The sequence below is a fragment of the Dipodomys merriami genome, unplaced genomic scaffold (assembly GCF_024711535.1).
Source record: "Dipodomys merriami isolate MVZ:Mamm:240054 unplaced genomic scaffold, mDipMer1.0.p SCAF_71, whole genome shotgun sequence".
Classification (NCBI taxonomy): domain Eukaryota; kingdom Metazoa; phylum Chordata; class Mammalia; order Rodentia; family Heteromyidae; genus Dipodomys; species Dipodomys merriami.
The window spans coordinates 468,116-487,920 of record NW_027206302.1 but is presented as its reverse complement, the minus strand read 5'-3'; the positions used below and the strand labels follow the sequence as shown (position 1 = coordinate 487,920).

Here is a 19,805-nt window from a genome sequence, read left to right as displayed (position 1 = left end):
CTAAATTTGATGAGCTCTATTCAGGAGATCTTGATTACCTTTTAGTGAAGTCTTTAAAACAGAGTCTCAGCTTATTATGGTGTCTAAAGAGCTTCGGGTCACTGGGTATATCCGAGAGGAAAACTTGGGCAACTTCCAGAGGTCCCTAAAAACATAATAAAAACAAGAGTATTTTTGCTTCTGTAAAGTCACACAGACAATTTATCCAATGATTGTAGCACTAAGATACCCTCATTTAAGCTTACTGCCTATATGTATGGCTATGCCAACACCTCTTCAGAGATAAGACTCTGTTTCAGGTTTTCCCAATCATACAGCTACATTTTTGCCTGCTACAATTAGACTTGCTTTTTTTTTTTTTTTTTTTGCCATTTCTGGGGCTTGAACTCAGTGCCTGGACACTATCCCTGAGCTTCTTTTGCTCAAGGCTAGCACTCTACCACTTGAGACACAGTACCACTTCTGGCTTTTTCTGTTTATGTGGTACTGAGGAATTAAACCCAGGGCTTCATGCATGCTAGGCAAGCACTCTGCCACTAAGCCACATTCCCAGCCCTAGGCTTGCTTTTTTTTTTTTTTTTTTTTGTAGGTCATGAGTCCTGAAGTGCTGTTCCTGAGCTCTTTTTGTTCAAAGCTGATGATCTACCACTTTGAGCCATACCTTTACTTCCAGCTTTTTAATGGTTAACTAGAAGTCTCATAGACTTTCCTGTTTGAGCTGGCATTGAACCATGATCCTTAGAGCTAGGATTACAAGCATGAGCCACTGACAACCAACAAGATGATAATCTTTTTTTTTTTTGCTAGTCCTGAGGCTTGAACTCAGCTTCTTTTGCTCAAAGCTAGCACTCTACCACTTGAGCCACAGCACCACTGCCAGCCTTTTCTGTTTATGTGGTACTAAGGAATAGAATCCAGGGCTTCATGCATGCTAGACAAGCACTCTACCACGAAGCCACATTCCTAGCCCCAGTAATCTTTTATGAGTTATATTATTGGGAAGTAAAACTACAAAACCATGTACATTTTGTGAAGATTAAAGTATAAGCTACCAGAAGCTGGGGGTTCATTTCTGCAATCCAAGTTATTGAGGAGGCTGAGCTCTGAGGACTGCAGTTCAAAGACAGCCTGGGTAGGAAAGTCCATGAGACTCTTATCTCTAATTAACCACTAAAAGCCAAAATTAGAGCTATGGCTCAAGTGGTACAGCACTAGCCTTGAAGAAAAACACTAAGGATAGCACCCAAGCCCTGAGTTCAAGCCCTAGTATCAACACACACACAAAAAAATCCCCAAACCTAAAAAAACAGTAAGATCATAGTTCAGACATGTAAGGAGGCAGGACCCTATCTCAAAAATAACTAGTGAATAGGGAGGCTGGAGGTATGGCTCAGTAGTAAACTGTGAGGCCCTGAGTTTAAACCCCAATATTGCAAAAGAAAAAAAAGGAAGAAAGAAGAAAAAGAGAGAAAGAGAAAAAAGAAAAAGGAGAAAGAGAAAGGAAAAAAGAGCGAAGGAAGTAATAGGTTCACATGTAGTAAACCCACAGCTCTGAATATCAATCTTCCTATTTTTTTTTTTAAGTTGTGGGGCGCTAGCTGAGGGCTTGGGTATTGTCCCTGAAGCTTCTGTGCTCAAAGTTAGTCCTCTACCACTTTCTGAGCCACAGCTCCACTTCTGGTTTTTAGATGGTTAATTGGAGATGAAAGTCTCACAGATTTTCCTGCCCAGACTAGCTTCAAACTGCAATCCCCAGATCTCAGCTTCCTGAGTAGCTAGGATTACAGGTGTGAACCACCAACACCTGGCTTTTTCCAGCAAAAAACTGTAAGTGGCTAAGTAGTGGAATGCTAATCTACCACTAGATAAGGAAGAGAGCCTTGACTCTCAGTTAAGTCCCAGTACTAACAACCTCCTTTATGCTTGTGTGCATGCACACATACACACACATGTACACACACACACACACACACACAGGTGACCATTTTAAATTACATAATTCTTCATCTAAGAATAGGTAGATAGGTAGAAAAATATAGACAGCAGAGAAGCAGGTGTGAAAATCTTAACTGAGATTATACGAAATCATTTTTAATTTTCCCTGTTTTAAGCTTCAATATCCACTAGATTCAATGTTGAAAATGAAATGTACAACTTGTGAATAAGGACTGGAGTGGAAAAACTGGGAGAGAGGAAGGGAAAGGATGACACTGCCCAAAAAGAAATGTACTCTTTACCTGATTTATGTAATTGTAACCTCTTTGTACATCACCTTTATAATAACAATTAAAAACAAATTCAGTGTCTTTGTTACCACTTTTTTTTTTTAAAATCTGTTGTGGGGCTTCAACTCTGGGCTTGGGCACTGTCCCTGCGCTCTTCATCTTAAGGTGAGCTCTCTACCACTTGAGCCACAGCGCCACTTTTGATTTTCTAGTAGTTTATTGGAGATCAGAGTCTCATGGACTTTCCTGCCTGGGCTGGCTTTGAACTGTGATCCTCAGATCTCAGCTTCCTGAGTAGCTAGGATTACAGGAGTGAGCCACTGGCGCCCGGCTCTTTGTTACCACTTTAAAAAATATATATATTTTTAAATTATAAAGATACTGTATAGAGGGGTTATGGTTACATGGGCAAGGAAATGAGTCCATTTCCTATGGAGCATTATTACCTCCTCCTTTAGTTTTCCCCAACCATCCCTTTCCACCTCACAAAAATTTTTAACATTTTTTTTTGTTGGTCGTGGGGCTTGAACTCTAGGCCTGGGCACTGCCCCTCAGCTTCTTTTGTTCAAAGGTAGCACTCTACTACTTGAGCCACAGCACCACTTCTGGCCTTTTCTGTGCATGTGGTACTGAGGAATCGAACCCAGGGCTTCATGAATGCTAGGCAAGCACTCTATCCCTAAGCCACATTCCCAGCCCTCTTACCACTTCTAATACATGCCCTTTACACTTGATATAGCAAGAATCTGTCATTTTGTAAAAAACAGTATTAAAATTATTCCAAGTCCAATTTGTAATTAAAACTACACAATGCTAACAAAAGTACTAACCTGGTTTACAGTGGTACCAACAGATCCCTGAAGTACCATCTGAAGCATCTTGGGGTCAGCTGGATCCTGATGTGTTGCGAATGCCAACTCCTGTGTCTTTTTCTGCATATCCTCAATAGCAACTTCAATTGGTGTTAAGATTATCTGAGTAAAACATCAACTATTAGGTCAGTATACTGTTTGAAACCTATTTAATGAACTTTAAATAATAAAATCAGCAAACTGAAAGCTTTAATACAACAATAAAATTCCAAACTCTATCCCTGAATTAATAAAAAACAAAAACCAATAAACACCTTTTAAAGCATGAACTGAAATTGTGTGCCAGTGGCACATGCTTATAAGCCTTGGCTACTCAGGATTCAGAGGTTCTAGGTTCAAAGCCAGCCCAGAAAGAAAAGTCTGTGAACTCTTATCCAATTAGCCAGCAAAATGTCATGCTGGAGGCATGGCTCAAGTGGTAGTAAGCCAGGCAAACAAGCAAGCTAAGCAAATGAAAGGTTCTGAGTTAAAATCTGGGTCCAGCAAAAACAATAAGGACAACAACAACAAAATAACCAACAACAAAAAAAGAAAATAAGCCAGCTATCAGTGGCTCACACTTATAGTATTAGCTACTCAGGAGACTGAGATCTGAGGGTCATGGTTCAAGCTGAGCCCAGGTAGGAAAGTCCATGAGACTCTTATTTCTAATTAACTATTATGAAAGCCAGATGCGAAGGTGGGGCTCAAGTAGTAAAATGCCAGCCTTGGGACTGGGAAGGTAGCTCAGTGGTAGAGCACTTGCCTTGCATGCATGAGGCCCTGGGTTCAATTCCTCAGCACCACATAAGCAGAAAAAAAAAAGCCGGAAGTGGCGCTGTGGCTCAAGTGGTAGAGCGCTAGCCTTGAGCTGGAGAGCGAGGGACAGCGCCCAGGCCCAAAGTTCAGGCCCCATGACCGGACCCCCCCAAAAAATGCCAGCCTCGAGTGAAAAAATTAAGGGACAGTGCCCAGGTCCTGAGTTCAAGTCCTAGTACAGGTAAAACAACCATCTCCAAAAAAGAAAGCAGATGCTGCTGGGTACTGGTGGTTCACACCTGTAATCCTAACTGCTCAGGGAGGCTGAGATCTGAGAATCTTGGTGCAAACCAGTCGAGGCAGCAAAGTCTGTGAGACTTTTATCTCCAATTAAACCACCAAAAGCCAGAAGTAGAGCTGTGGCTCAAGTGTTATAACACTAGCCTTGAACAAAAAAAAACCCCTCAGGGACAACACTCAGGTTCTCAATTCAAGTTCCAAGACTGTCACAAAAGAAAGCAGAAGCTAAGAATGAGTCAGAGACTTAGAAATAAAGCAATAACTGACTGGCTGAAGGAAATGGGTGACATTCTAGTATGTTACGATGTGAAGTATTATACATATCTTCTATTAATCCAGATTGTAGTTAGATGGCTTGAATGTGTTTGCTCCATGAACTGTTTTCTCCTCTTAGGGACTCACCTCTTCTTTGTGGGTGACATTGACCCTTGTTTTAATGTAAGGAAAGGCATGAGAAGTAGTCAGAATGGTCTTCCGTTTGAACTGTTCATGAAGTTCACCATGGGCACGTCCATCTAAAGTAAAAGGTGTACAGTACATAAAACGGCGAAGATTATAATTTTTGTCAAAATATGTGATTCTGTCCTTCATCTCGTATGTGTCAAAGTATGGCTCCACGTAGGTAATCTGAATGTATGCCTGGAAAAGGAAAAACCCTTCATTTCTTCATTGTTAAGTCATCAGTGTTAGTCAAACATAATTACAGAGAGGGTCTCTGAGATATGACTGTGTCATTACAGTCTAATTGGCTTACCTTGTTAGGATCTAATTTACACTTGTCTACAGGATTAGAGTCCTTGATTACTTCAACCACATCCTCTCCAAATCTTTCTCCATAAAATCCCTACAATGAAGAAAAGGAAATCTTGCACATAAAGTTAACAGGATTAATGAGCACAGTGGCTTCTGAGGGAGTATGCTGAGCAAGATAAACGATGTAGTAGGTCTGTTTCAATTACATCAATTAGTATAAAATAATAATTCCCTAAGTCTTTGTAGAGTATAATTTCCGTCCACGCAGTTAAAAAACACAAAATAAAAGAAAATAATTTTCTCCAGTAAAAATACAGGATTCCACAATGGGTCAAGAGAAACAAAAAGGGAAGGAATGCAGCAACCAAAGGAAGGCATTATTTTATAGGATCCTCTTCTCAGTTCTGATGTGGCCTAATTTCTTACAGACCATGGGTCATGAATAAGTGTTCATTTTTATGACTAATTTAAAGAAAAATTCCCAAATAAAAAACGGACATGTTGAAGTTTTGTCCAGCATTAGACTTTGAATAGTAGCATGGGCAAGGTTAAAACTATACAATGGGGATAAAAAACTAAACTGGGTGTAGTAGCATACATCTTTAACGTTTTTAACCCCAGCACTCTGGAAGAGCACACAGGAGAGTGAGAAATGAGGCCAGCCTGGAATACAAATTGAGACCCTGTCACTAACAAAAACAAAAACAAAAAAAACAACTAAATCTTAATTGCCAAAGGACAAACTCTTAAAGGTAATGCGTGCATGTGTGTGTGTGTGTGTGTACATGCTGGTCCTGGGGTTTAAACTCAAGGCCTGGGCACTGTTCTTGAGCTTTTGTGCTCAAGACTACCAGTTAAGCCACAGCACCACTTCCAGCCTTTTTTGGTAGTTAACTATAGTTAAAAATCTCAGACTTTCCTGCTCAGGCTAGCTTTGAACCATGATCCTCAAACCTGATTCTTGAGTAGATAAAATTACAGGTGTGAACCACTGGTGTCCTCTGCATTTGAAAATCTCTCAACTGATGCCAGTGAATCTAGTTCTAGTGCCACACTTTGAATAATAATAGAGACAATAAATAACTGTAACAGAAAAGACTGGCTAACTCAATAAATATGAAAGTCAATTATTGATGCTATCTCATGGGAACCCAGATTTGAAGCCAGCAAGACCTCATGTCAAACAATAAGCCTGGAGTGGCAGTACATGCCTGTAGTCCCAAGTACTTGGGAGGCAGTAGATGGGAGGAGTGCTGAGCTTGCTCCAGACAAAACAAAACAACAACAAAAACCTCCACAAGACTGTACCTGAAGAATAACTAAAGAGAAATGTGCTGGGGGTTGGCACTGAAGCCCTAAGTACAAACTGCAGGAAAGAGAAAGAGAAAAGGAAAAAAAGAAAAAAGAGAAAGAGAGGAGGGAGGGAGGAAGGAAGAAAGGAAGCAAAGAAGGAAGGCAGGCAGGCAGGCAAGCCAATTATTATGGTAACAAGTAGTCCAGTCATAAATGTGAACAGATTCTAAGAAATGTTTGTAAGCAGTGATGTCATGCATTTAAGTTCTAAAGTTATCTTCACAGGGAACCAGTTAAACCAAAGAACTTGGTTCAGCAATTTCCTAGGAGTCTACTTTCAGTTTCATTATTTGCTCCTACTTAATCGCTTATGTCTTTTAAACCTACAAAATGTGGATAATTTCTGCAAATCAAAGTAATTCTGAAGGATATAGGATTCTAAAATATGTGTGGAAAAAAATCCATTGGTAATATTATCTTACTACTCCATAAGATATATGATGGGTTTGCAAGAGTACGTTTCAAAAATCCCTATGTGTTGGGCTGGGAATGTGGCTTAGTGGTAGAGCGCTTGCCTAGCATGCATGAAGTCCTGGGTTTGATTCCTCCAACGACATACACAGAAAAAGCCGGAAGTGGTGCTGTGGCTCAAGTGGTAGAGTGCTAGCCTTGAGCAAAAGAAGCTCAGGGCAGTGCCCAGGCCTTGAGTTCAAGCCTCAGGACTGGCCAATAAAATAAAATAAAATTAAAATTAAAAAAATCCCTATGTGGGTGAGGTGATTCACATAATATAACCTCAGGTATTCAAGAGGCACTGGTTTGAAGCCAGCTGCAGAAAAAAATTCATAAGATCAATTAAAGCTGGGGGATAAAGGGTTAGGGTGGATGTTTGTTATCTGCAAAATAATAAGTATATACAGGAAGATCATGTTCCAGGGCTGGCAGAGGGGCCTCTATTTGAATAATAAAAGCAAAGCATACACCACCTTAAAAGCATGGGGTTCCAAGTTCAAATCCCAGTACCACCAAGAAAAAAGGAAAAAACAAAAACAAAAACAAAAGAGTAGTTAAAAAAAATAGTAGTTTACTTTGGGAATCTGGCTGATTAAATGACTAGATCTGGATCTGAAAGTTTATTCATTACCAAAGATATAAACTACAGATGATATTTTATAAAGCACCACAGGATTCACCTCCAATCTGTGAGATATCTCTGCAAGTTTGGTTATGGCAGGCTCCTTGTAAACAAACTCTTGTTCATCCAAATCCCCGAACTTGGTTCCATAAAAACCGACACGGAAATAGGTGCCAAACATCCGCTTACCATCCTAGGTTTAGGAAAATGAGAAACTTTAATATAAAGATGTTTTGTTTCTTATATTATACTTACATTACAATAGTGCACAATTCTAAAATATGGCAAAAATTTAATTTCAATATAATATTTTTATGAATTTTCAAGTGACCTTTTATTAAAAACAAGTCTTTTTAATTATTTCTAACAAACATCCATTTATAGCTTTTATTAAGGGACTAAATCACATGTATTTTTTTAGGGTTAGTACCAAGTATCACAACTGTCTTTTTGTTTTTTTTTTAAATTGTGAAAACATCGTACAGAGGGGTTACAATTACATGGGCCAAAGTAATGAGTGCATTTCTTATCAAGCATTGTTGTCTCCTCCTTTGTTTCCCCTTCCCCTTCCTTCCCAGCTGCCTCCCCCGCTCCCCAGCCCCTGTCTTTGTTTTTTAATACAATTGAGATATATTAACTTATTTTCCTTTTTGTAGGGAAAGATGCTTTTTCTACATGAATTGTGTCTTACCTATCCTAACATGAAGCATATTAAAATTAAATTTGAAAATGAGATAATAAAACTTAGGAACCAAGATAGCATTTGGTATAGATCAGATAATCAGTAAAATGACAAGACCCTGAAGAAATACTAGTGCAAAAAATATGTAATTAGTGTCTCTTTTTTGGTAAAAATTTGTATATGGAGGAATGATACACCCGTTGCCACACATTAACCAAACATTAGCATCACGTACAAAGTACACCAAGTTGACATAACTCTCACACAGACAGGTGAAAACAAATTCTTTCAATAAAGGTAACAGAAATTTTTCATGAAATATTTACAATTGGGACACAAGCTGTTTCAGAGGGCTCTGAGTGGCTCCTATATACATAATCACACATAAGTTTTTCAATTCCTGTGAAACTTTTTTTTTAATGGTATTTTAAAAAAATCTTTTCTTTTTTGATGTCCTGAGAATCAAACCCAAGACATTGCACTTGCTAGGCAAGCTCTTTGCCACTGAGCTACATCCCAACCCAAAACTCTTTTTTAAAAAATTTAATTGTAAAGGTGATGTACAGAGGGGTTCCAGTTACATAACTAATGAGTATATTTCTTGTTGAATATTGTTACCTCATTCTGTGAAACTCTTTAAGGATTATTTGCTTTATAATTACTTTTCCTATACAAGAAAGACCAGAAGGTATATGAACATATATATTCAATGTTACTGGTAATTAAGCAAAATGAGATACTGATCCTTAATGATTAGTCTTTTAATACCAAAGGGAGAAAAATACAATGACTAAAAATATATTCTTATTTTCGTCCAATGTAAGTAAATCTTTAAAGAAAAATGTTTTGAGGCTGGGAAGGTGGCTCAGTGGTAGAGTGCTTGCCTTGCATGCATGAGGCCCTGGATTCTATTCCTCAGCACCACATAAGCAGAAAAGGCCGGAAGTGGCACTGTGGCTCAAGTAGTAGAGTGCTAGCCTTGAGCTGAAGAGCTGAGGGACAGCACCCAGGACCAGAAAAATGTTTTGGTATTAAAAAACACCTGACAGGAAGTGGCGCTGTAGCTCAAGTGGTAGAGCGCTTGCCTTGAGATGAAGAGCTGAGGGACAGCGCCCAGGCCCAGAGTTCAAGCCCCACGACCGACAAAAAAAAACAAAAAAAACAAAACAAAAAAAATCTGACATTTCCAACTTGAAAACATTTCTTCAGTACTTCATTTCAAGATTATATATATATATATATAATATATATATATAATATATATATAATATATTATATATATATATTAACTTTTATAGCAAATGAGATGTCTAGCTAGATTAAGCCAATAGAAGAATACATCAACAGTAACTCTTGACATAATCAAGAAAAGAAGGTACTGCACAGAAAATGAAAAAGGCACTTATGAAAATTACTTTAAAAATTGTAACTGTTGAATTGGAGGCATGGCTTAAGTGGTAGAGCACCAGTGGTACACAAAAAAAGATGAGCAAGGGCATGAGGTCCTGAGTTCAAGCCTCAGTACCAACATAATTTAAAAATAGCGATTGATATTTTTTAAGGCATGTAACATACACATTCATACTTTTAAAAACTTTAACTATCAAAAACTTTTTTCTCTAAAAGATCTATTTAGAAGTTCTGGCTTATAAGATTTAAAACTTATTTTAAACTTCAAGACTGATTTGTCAAATATTTGACAATAGTAATTAGGACTTGTTTCCCTTAGCTAAAACTTTCAGCTCTCAGTCAGATCTTCCCATGGCAAGAAGTACTGTCCTGCTTGCATCTATTAGTTTTCAGTGCTATTCTTTAATATGTGAAGCCACAGAAATAGACAATACTGTGTCTGTGTGATCTACTGTCAGTGAGTTAACAGTGCACAACTGCCGCTCCTTGAATCTAGACATTGAATTTTTATTAATAAAGCTTAAAACTGAGTGTGTGTGTGTGTGTGTGTGTGTGTGTGTGTGTGTGTGTGTGTGTGTGTGTGTGTGTGTGTGTGTGTGTGTGTGTGTGTGTGTGTGTGTGTGTGTGTGTGTGTGTGTGTGTGTGTGTGTGTGTGTGTGTGTGTGTGTGTGTGTGTGTGTGTGTGTGTGTGTGTGTGTGTGTGTGTGTGTGTGTGTGTGTGTGTGTGTACTGGGGCTTGGACCCAGGGCTGTGACTCTTGCTTCGTTTCTTTGCTTCTGGCTGGTGCTTTATGCCTCCACAAGCTATCCCTTCAGTCTAGCCTTTTGCTAGTTAATTGAGGATGGAGTCTTGTGGATGTTCCTGCCTGGGCTTCCTTTGAACCATAATGTTCAGGTCTTAGCCTGAGTAGCTAGAATGATAGGAATGAGCTTCTGGTGCCTAGCAAACTAATTTTTATACACTTCATTATACTAACATTCAGTTGAAGGGGGAAAAAAGTATTGAGCTACTGCTCATCCTTATTAACTATATAACAAGACTAGTTCTCACGAGAATAAAAATGTATTCAAATATGTATTCAATAAAAATGTATTCAAAGCAATATATGGTATTGTAAAAATTATCAAGAAAGCAAAGATTAATCTTGTTGGACACAAATCACAATTGAGATGCTGGTCATAGACAAGATTCATTAGTGAAAAGAAATGGCCAAGTAGATGGAGGGAGGGAAGTAGAGGGACATTCCAGCAAAGAGGTGGGGGAAAGGAAGATAGAAAGTCATAAAATAGCTGGGTGCTGGTGGCTCATGCCTGTAATCCTAGCTACTCAGGAGGCTGAGATCTTAGGATCGCAATTCAAAGCCAGCCCAGGCAAGAAAGTCCATGAGACTCTTATCTCCAATAAACCATTAGGAAACCAGAAGTGGCTCAAGTGGTAGAGAGCCAGTCTTGAACTGAAGAGCTGAGGGACAGTGCCCAGGCAGAGTTCAGCTCCAGTGGGGACTGAAAAAAAAAAAGTCATAAAATATGTGAAGGAAATTATTCTTCCATTTAAACATTTAGAGTACATACTAGGTACCAGTAAAATGTTCTACTTAGGATAAATCAGTGAATAAGAATAGGCTCTTTTATGGAGGTATCAGAGGGAAGGGGCAGGGCTAATGAAGGGGATGAACAAGGCTGAAGCTGCTTATTTGCATGTATGAAAACAGAACAGTGAAACCTACTGGAAATTATTATTTTTAATTATTATTTTTTGGTCCTTCATGAGGCTTGAACTCTGGGCTTAGGCGCTGTCCCTGAGCTCTTCAGCTCAAGGCGAGTGCTCTACTACTTAAGCTACAGAGCCACTTACAGTTTTCTGGTGGTTTTTTTTTTTTTTTTTTTTTTTTTTTTTTTTTTTTTTTTTTTTTTTTTTTTGGGTCCGGTCGTGGGGCCTGAGCTCTGGGCCTGGGCGCTGTCCCTCAGCTCTTCAGCTCAAGGCTAGCACTCTACCACTTGAGCCACAGCGCCACTTCCGGCTTTTTTTTTTTTTTTTTCTTTTTTTTTGGTTATGTGGTGCTGAGGAATCGAACCCAGGGCCTCATGCATGCAAGGCAAGCACTCTACCACTGAGCCACCTTCCCAGCCCCCCTCTGGTGGTTTTTTGAAGATAAGAGTCTCACGGACTTTCCTGCCCAGGCTGGCTTCCTGCGCAGGCTGGCTCTGACCCGCAATCCTCAGATCTCAGCCTCCTGAGTATCTAGGATTACAGGCGTGAACCACCGGGGCCCGGATGGAAATTATTTTAAGAAGAGGGAGTAGGATAAGGGAGAGGGATGAGGAGGGAGGCTGATTGAGATGTACTGTACTATGTGTGGAAAATACAACGACCCTCCCTTTCACAAATAATCTAAGCTAATTAGCAGAAGAGTCAGAAGACAAAGGAGGCAGAACAGATCTCATCAATAAAGTGATATCTGAATAAAGATGTGAAGAAGCTGTGAGAGTTGATCACTTGGATTTCTGGAAGAAGCACATTCCAGCCAGAGGAAAGTCCAGTACAAAGGGCTCATGGCAAAAGCCCACTTAGTGTCTAAGGAACAGGAAATTGCAGAGTGTGGCTGGAGCAGAAGAAATTAGGGGGAGAGGACTGGGAAGGTGGCTCAGTGGTAGGGTGCTTGCCTTGCATGCATGAGGCCCTGGGTTCCATTCCTCAACACCACATAAACAGAAAAAGCCAAAGTGGCGCTGTGGCTCAAGTGATAGAGCGCTAGCCTTGAGCTGAAGAGAGGGACAGTGCCCAGGCCCAGAGGTCAAGCCCCACAACTGTGAAAGAAAGAAAGAAAGAAAGAAAGAAAGAAAGAAAGAAAGAAAGAAAGAAAGAAAGAAAGAAAGAAAGAAAGAAAGAAAGAAAGAAAGAAAGAAAGAAAGAAAGAAAGAAGGAAGGAAGGAAGGAAGGAAGAAAGAAAGAAAGAAAGGGGAGAGCAAGAGGTCAGAAAAGTAACTATAAGGAATTACTGAAATTTCAGGTGAGTGTGTGTGTGTGCCTGCACCAGAGAGGGAGTAATAGGGGATGAAGGTAGAGAAGAAGAATGCCGAGTTTGAGCAATTTTATTTCCAGTGTAGAAAGGATTCTGTTATCAAGCCACTGGCCCTAGTCTATTACTGAGCCCATAATCACATAGTTTCATGGTGAGGAAAATCATTACTCAATCTTTACTTTCTCTTCAGAGCTTTGGACAACATGGTTTATGTTTTTTTCTTAGAATTCTTCTAACATTGTCTTTTTTTTTTTTTTTTTTTTTGGGTCCGGTCATGGGGCCTGAACTCTGGGCCTGGGCACTGTCCCTCAGCTCTTCAGCTCAAGGCTAGTGCTCTACCACTTGAGCCACAGCGCCACTTCCGGCTTTTTTCTTATGTGGTGCTGAGGAATTGAACCCAGGGCCTCGAGCATGCAAGTCAAGTGCTCTATCACTGAGCCACCTTCCCAGCCTCATTGTCTTCTTTTACTATTGACAATTCTTTCTCAACAGGGCTCACACCTGAAATCCTAGCTACTCAGGAGGCTAAAATATGAGATCACAGTTTTAATATTTCCAATTAACTAGAAAACTGGAAGTGGCCCTGTAGCTCAAGTGGTAGAAGTCTAGCCTTGAGCAAAAGAGCTCAGGGACAGTGCCCAGGACTGGAGTTCAAGCCCCATGACCAACTAAAAAAAAAAAAAAAATTCTTGGGCTGGGAAGGTGGCTCAGTGGTAGAGCGCTTGCCTTGCATGCATGAGGCCCTGGGTTCAATTCCTCAGCACCACATAAGCAGAAAAAAAAAAGCTGGAAGTGGCGCTGTGGCTCAAGTGGTAGAGCGCTAGCCTTTAAGTGAAGAGCTGAGGGACGCACCCAGGCCCAGAGTTCAGGCCCTATGACGGGACCCAAAAAAAAAAAAATTCTTTTTCTCCCATATTGCAACTTACTCTCCAAAGCTTAGCACTTCTACTGACCACTTTTTTATCAGACTGGATGTAGAAACTGTGTCTCAAAGAAGTCCATCTTCCTTGTCTCTAAATGGCTGAAGTCTCTTATGATAAACATATTTTAAATCTGTTCTTGTTTTCTCTGTTTATGAAGAAACATTCTGTGGAGATAATTGTATATTTCCACAATAACATCACTTTCTAGTGTCTACTAGCCTCATAAATTTTTTTCTACTATATTTCCTTTAAGTTAATAAATTTCCATATAGTGGTAATCTCTCTCCCTTCTATGAGATATATGCCTCTTCAAAAGTATATATTCCTTTTCAAAGCTGGGAGCCTAGTTACTTAGGAGACTGAGATCTGAGGAATCAAGGCTCAACGCCAGTCCTTGCAGGAAGCCCATGAGACTCTTATCTCCAATTAACCAACAAATTAACCAACGAAGTCACGGAAGTGGAGCTGTGACTCAAGTGGTAGAATGTTAGTCTTGATCAAAAAAGGTCTGAGACAGCACCTGGACCCTGAGTTCAAGCCTGAGGACTTGCACCAGAAAAAAAAAAAAAAAAAAAGCAGCTCTTACCTGTTTGTAACTTATCTTGGATTCTATTAACCCAAATCTCCTTTCATTCTCTCTTCCTCCTATCCCCTCTCCCTGCCCCAACTTCTTTTCTTTCTTTTTTTTTTTGTGTGTGTACTATGGATTGAACCTAGGGCCTTATCCATACTTAGGTAAGTGCTTTATCAGCTATATCCCAGCCCTTTTAAATTTCATATTGGAACCAGGAGTTGGTAGCTCATGTCTGTAATCCCAGCTACTTAACAGGATAAGATTTGAGGGTCCCAGATGGAAGCCAGCCTGGATAGGAAAGAGTCTGTGAGACAATTATCTCCAATTAACCACCAAAAAGCCAGAAGTGGAATTGGCCTTGAGGAAAAAAAAAAAAGCTTTGAGTTTAAGCCCTAGGACCCACAAAAATAAATAGATAATTTCATTCTGGGTTAGTGTCTCACTAAATTATGGAGTCTGGCCTTGAAATAGGAAACATCCCATCTCCTCTTCCACAGTAGCATGGATTATAGGCAAGCATCAATACATCTGGCCTGTTAATGTATATCTTCTGTTAAGATAATAGGGTTTGGGGGTATACTGAATGGTACAGTACTTGCCTAGCATGCATGAATCCCTGAGTTTGATCCCTACAAACCTCTTTACCCCCAGAGATTTCAAATAATAGTAGTGGTAATGATGATTTGAAAAATCATAGTAGCAACAAAAACGATCTCCAACAGTAAAATGTTCTAAACACTAGCTAACCACTTAATACTACATGAATTCTTAGCACAATTTAGTAAGATTGTACCACTATTTTGTCATATAAATATGAAAAAAATAACTTGCTCATGACCAGTAAATAATGTAGGAGCTGAAGTTAAACACTAGTGCATTTGACACCTGAATTTGAAGCTCTTAATTGGTCATAAGTGTGACCCTTGACCTCTCTTCCACATCTTTAATAATTTTCTTGAGAATCTTGTGATTTTTCCCTGAGTAATTCATTTTAGAAATCTATATTTTTCTCTATATTACAGCACTATCCTCCACTATAACTGCATGCCTTCTTTTGTATTCTCCCTATAAAAAATGAAGTTGGCCTGGTGCTGGTGGCTCATGCCTGTAATCCTAGCTAATCTGAGGATCATGGTTCAAAGCCAGCCTCGGCAGAAAAGTCCGTGGATCTCCAATAAACCACTAGAAAACCAGAAGTGGGGCTGTGGCTCAAGTGTAGAGTGCTCACCTTGAGCTGAAGAGCTGAGGGTCAGCACCCAGGCCCAGAGTTCAACCCCCACGACCGACAGACACAGACACAGACACAGACACAGACACAGACACACACACACACACACACACACACACACAGAAGTTGGTGGTTTATGTAGCAAACATACTATAAGATATACCCCATGCCAATCAGAACCTCAATCTGGACCATTATATGTTCTACTCCAGGAAAAAGAAGGCTTAATATCATTTATGCTTTAATTTGCTGGCCTCATCTTTCTTTTGCTCCTCAAAGTAGCATAAGGGACAGAGCAGAAATCAGTGGCATTCTCATCAGGTGCTCAGTTTCATTCTATGCCAATCACCAGGAAGGTAATCAATTTCTCACAGTAATAACAAGATTCTTCCATGTACTGTGTTTTACTTAACTCTCTTTATGTTCCTGATTCATAGATTTTTAAAATAACTATCTAAATTCTTCTTATGGAGTAGCATTTTCCTAATCAGTTATCTAAAAGTACTTGTTTTATGTTCTACCTTCTTTAATTTTTTTTCACTTCCTTCTTTCACTTTTTTTTTGTTGTCAGTCATGGGCCTTGAACTCTAGGTCTGGGTGCTGTCCCTAAGCTCAAGGCGAGTGCTTTACCACTTGAGCCACAGCACCACTTCCAGTTTTCTGGTGGTTAGTTGGAGATAAGAGTCTCATGAATTTTCCTGCCCAGGCTGGCTTTAAACCAGGATCCTCAGATCTCAGCTTCCTGAGTAGCTCGGATTACAGGCGTTAGTCACCAGTGCCCGGCTGGGACTGATTTTTTTAAATGAGAACTTGTTCTGATGTATTTTGAATACAAACTGATCATTACTAAATGTACAAAAATACGAAAGGACAGTTTTTCACATAGAAATTACACATTTTTCTTTTATCTAAAAATAAACTAAAATGCATGATAAAAAATACAATTTTCGGCTGGGCACCAGTGGCTCACGCCTGTAATCCTAGCTACTCAGGAGATTAAGATCTGAGGATCTTGGTTCGGTTGGAAGCCAGCCTGGGCAGAAAAGTCCATGAGACTCTTATCTCCAGTAAACCACTAGAAAAAAACCAGAAGTGGCGCTGTGGCTCAAGCGGTAGAGCACTCACCTTGAGCTGAAGAGCTGAGGGACAGCGCACAAGCCCAGAGTCCAAGCCCCACGACCGGCAAAAAAAAAAAAAAAAAAAAAAAAAAAAAAATATATATATATATATATATATATATATATATATATATATATAAAATTTTCACTTTGGGAAAAAGAAAAAATAGAAATAAACAGAAAACACCTGGGAAGGAACAGCAAATGGCACAGTAGATAACAGCTACTGATTCTGTAAGGTCTGTAATTTATTATTTGCATGGTAAATACTATAGCAAATTACTAAATACCAAGTTGCAATTATCTTTTGCACACATACAAACATTACCAAGTGAAGTATTTGTACTAAAGCAAAAGCAAAATGCAAAAATGAAACACATTGTTAATACATAAACCCAGAAGGACTTTCCTGTAAACAAAAGGGTGAACTATCAATTCAGAGCCTTTCTACAATGTCTAAATTACCCTTACTGGATATCAAGCCAATGAAAAGTTCTATAAGAATACCAAGAAATTAGCTATAGGAAACAGTTTTAAGAAAAAATGAAATTACTGGAGTTTTCAGAGTCAAAAAGAAAAATATTCACAAGATAGGAACTTACCACAATAGACAATAGTAAAAGTAGGGAGGAGGGTCAGCAACCAGGGGCAAGAGAGAAGAGAAAACAGAAAGCATTTTAATTAAGAAAATTTCAAAAACAATTAAGCAGCAAATGGCAGCAAACACATTTTATAAAATGCAAGCATCCATTTAAGTTTTACAGGGAACAGCAAAAAACAAACGTGCAATAAATTTAGAAGCTACAAAGCTAAAGATCCAGTAAAGGGTAGTGACAAGAATATTAACAAGGAAATAAGGTTTTGTGCAACTTTTACCATGCAATAAACATGATGAACGAATGGTATTAATGTCATAACCAGTGAAAATTATACCTTTCAGGGGTCGATTTAGCATCAAGCAGACTAGTAGCAAACTGCTCAGAGGTTTCACTCTATTCTTAATTTTCATCTAATTCTATTTCCTATTAGAACATTCATAAGGAACTTATCTTTCAAAGATTACTACAGCAAGTCTCTTTAGAGATGTTTTACTTGAGCTGCAGAAGTGAAGGATTGTATTTTTGGTATTAATAAGATGACACATTTATTCTGAAGAATTAAGATAGGTGCAAAGCAAAAGTGCTGCCTTCATCTAAAGAAAAGCAATAAACTCAGTTGTTTATTCCTATTTGGGTCCTAAAACCAAGATTTTAATGCAAAGCCAGAGAGTGCAGACTAATCAACATAAATCTGATTACAAAGAAGAGGAAAAGAGATGTTAAATACCTAACTCTAAATAAATGTGATATACTACTACCTAGCTTTATATCATCAATGTGAATTAGGACATAATTTATAGAATTCTTTCCTTTTTTTTTTTTTGGTCGTGGGGCTTGAACTCTGGGCTTGGGTGCTGTCCTTGCGCTCTTCAGCTCAAGGTGAGCGCTCTATCACTTGAGCCACAGCACCACTTCTGGTTTTCTAGTGGTTTACTGGAGATAAGAGTCTCATGGACTTTCCTGTCCGGGCTGGTTTTGAACTGCAAACCTTAGATCTCAGCCTCCTGAGTAACTAGGATTACAGGTGTGAGCCATCCGTGCCCGGCTAGAATTCTTTCCTTTACAGAAAGACTAGAAAACAATTCTGGTATTTTTGGGTCATATTTGATTTATATTTTTCACAAGCCTAAGTGCTAAACAGAGGCCTATACAGTCTTCATTAAATACTGATAAATCAAGCATGTAGAGTATCAGGTGAAATTCAATTTAAAATTCTCTCAATGTCTTTATTTCTCCTTCCCAACAAAATTGAACAAAACTGAATTTCTTTCCCTTTATAGGACTTATACTCAAAGTAAAGTAACTAACAATCAAATTAATCTATATTATTTCATCAACTGTAGGATGCTTACATTCTGCCCACACTTTAGTATCTCTGTAGCTTTCAACTGACAGGATGCCATGGCTTAAAAAAAAGTAATTTTCTTTCTTAAAATCAGATGAAACATTAGTATACCTAAGATTGATGACATCTTAGATTAGGTGAAATATCGTATTTTCTATTTATACCTCTGAGCAATAACACATAAATCGACCTCTGTAAAATGAGGTGAAACAACATGGTTAAAAAAAAGAAATCTGTGTGTAAATGCTGATGAGAGAAATGTTTCAAACAAACTAAAGTGATGACAAAGTGGCTCATTTACCAAAGAATCTCATTAGTGTTAACACTGGATTTACATGCACTACCTACAACCTCTTGATAATGAATTTCATAAAATATACTGCAGTATTATAACAAAATTTCTTTGGTTAATGAATTCAGTTGGTAGCAGATAGCAACAGAATGCCCACAGCTAGCACATGTGGGCAAAGCATTGGCATAAGAAATCTGATCAAATCAATCTATTAGTGTCTTTAACTAACTAAAACATTACCTACCTCCCAGCCAGTACTCTGTATAATAAAAAGTAAAAAAAGGGCAAGTCATAAAAAAAAAACTGTTTAAAGGGAACAAAAAAGGCCAAAGGTAGTGCAATCGTATAAGGCACATATACTCTATAAATTTTTCTCCATGAACTTAACAATGTATTTTTAAACAGCATATTTGTCACTTAAGAACTACAATAGTTTTATAAACTGCTTTTCAGAATCTATACCTAACCATTTGCCTTTTAAAAGCTAAGTTTTTAAAATACAAGCATGAAGTACTTTTAAAATAAAAGTACAAATCACTGGGGAAAGAAAACCAGCTGTTTGCTCCATATGTGCATCTTAATTAAGTCTCTAAGTTGAGCTGCAGTTCAATGAAATATTCTGGTTAAGATGGAATGAAAATAGCAATTTTGCTCTAATAACACTGATGTAAATGCATGCAGAGTTTTGGAAACTACCAGCTTTAGATATTCCATACCTGGCATGTATAATTTGTAATTCAGAGCTTTAGCAGTGAGCATGAGATTATTTTCACAGAATATGGACAAACTGATTATACAAAGACCCACCTGTTCTAATCATAAAACCTAATCCATCTTTGGAAGCTTCAATATTTTAGTAGATGACAAAAGATTCCTGGCATAACAGAAGCAGGAACAACCCTAGCTTATTTATAGAATGTATTAATTCATTTATAAACAGCTTAGCTGATGGCAAGAAAGAGGTCAAGCTGATAAGACAAAAAGTAGGACTCCTACTAAATACAAAAGTATAATCACTATTCTAACTCCTTTTTAGAGGACAGCAGGAGTAAATGGGTAGAGGGTACAGGAAAGGGAACAGAAAAGTGAAGGAAGAGAGTCAACAGAACATTTCAGAGTGTTTCAATGGAGCCAAGAATTTAGTTTCAAGGACATCAATTGCTAGTAGTTCAATTGACTTTTTTTTGTTTCTTCTTCTGAGTTTGCCTGTCCTGGGAGTTGAACTCAAAGGCTGGGCTCTGTCCCTTAGCCTTTTTGGTCAAAGTCAGGACTTGAGCCTCAACTCTATTTTTGGCT

General features: G+C 38.6%; 1 protein-coding gene across 17 annotated transcripts in view; it reads right to left on the bottom strand.

Annotated features, from left to right (window-relative positions):
- Window positions 1–19,805, bottom strand: part of Dock7 (dedicator of cytokinesis 7) — a 205,216-nt gene that overhangs the window by 23,550 nt on the left and 161,861 nt on the right. For 12 of the 17 annotated variants that reach the window (XR_011368959.1, XR_011368961.1, XR_011368963.1 and 9 more), the window contains 6 exons: window positions 18,754–18,768; window positions 7,375–7,500; window positions 4,890–4,979; window positions 4,538–4,774; window positions 3,056–3,199; window positions 39–145 (listed from right to left, as the gene is read on the bottom strand). Coding sequence is in view for 6 of the 17 variants with exons in the window: in XM_070008950.1 (XP_069865051.1) it covers window positions 39–145; window positions 3,056–3,199; window positions 4,538–4,774; window positions 4,890–4,979; window positions 7,375–7,500; window positions 18,754–18,768 (719 nt within the window). In the remaining 11 variants the exon portion in view is untranslated. Of the gene's footprint in view, window positions 1–38; window positions 146–3,055; window positions 3,200–4,537; window positions 4,775–4,889; window positions 4,980–7,374; window positions 7,510–18,753; window positions 18,769–19,805 lie in introns of all 17 variants that reach the window. The other 5 variants (XR_011368960.1, XR_011368962.1, XR_011368967.1 and 2 more) reach the window with 1 other exon arrangement.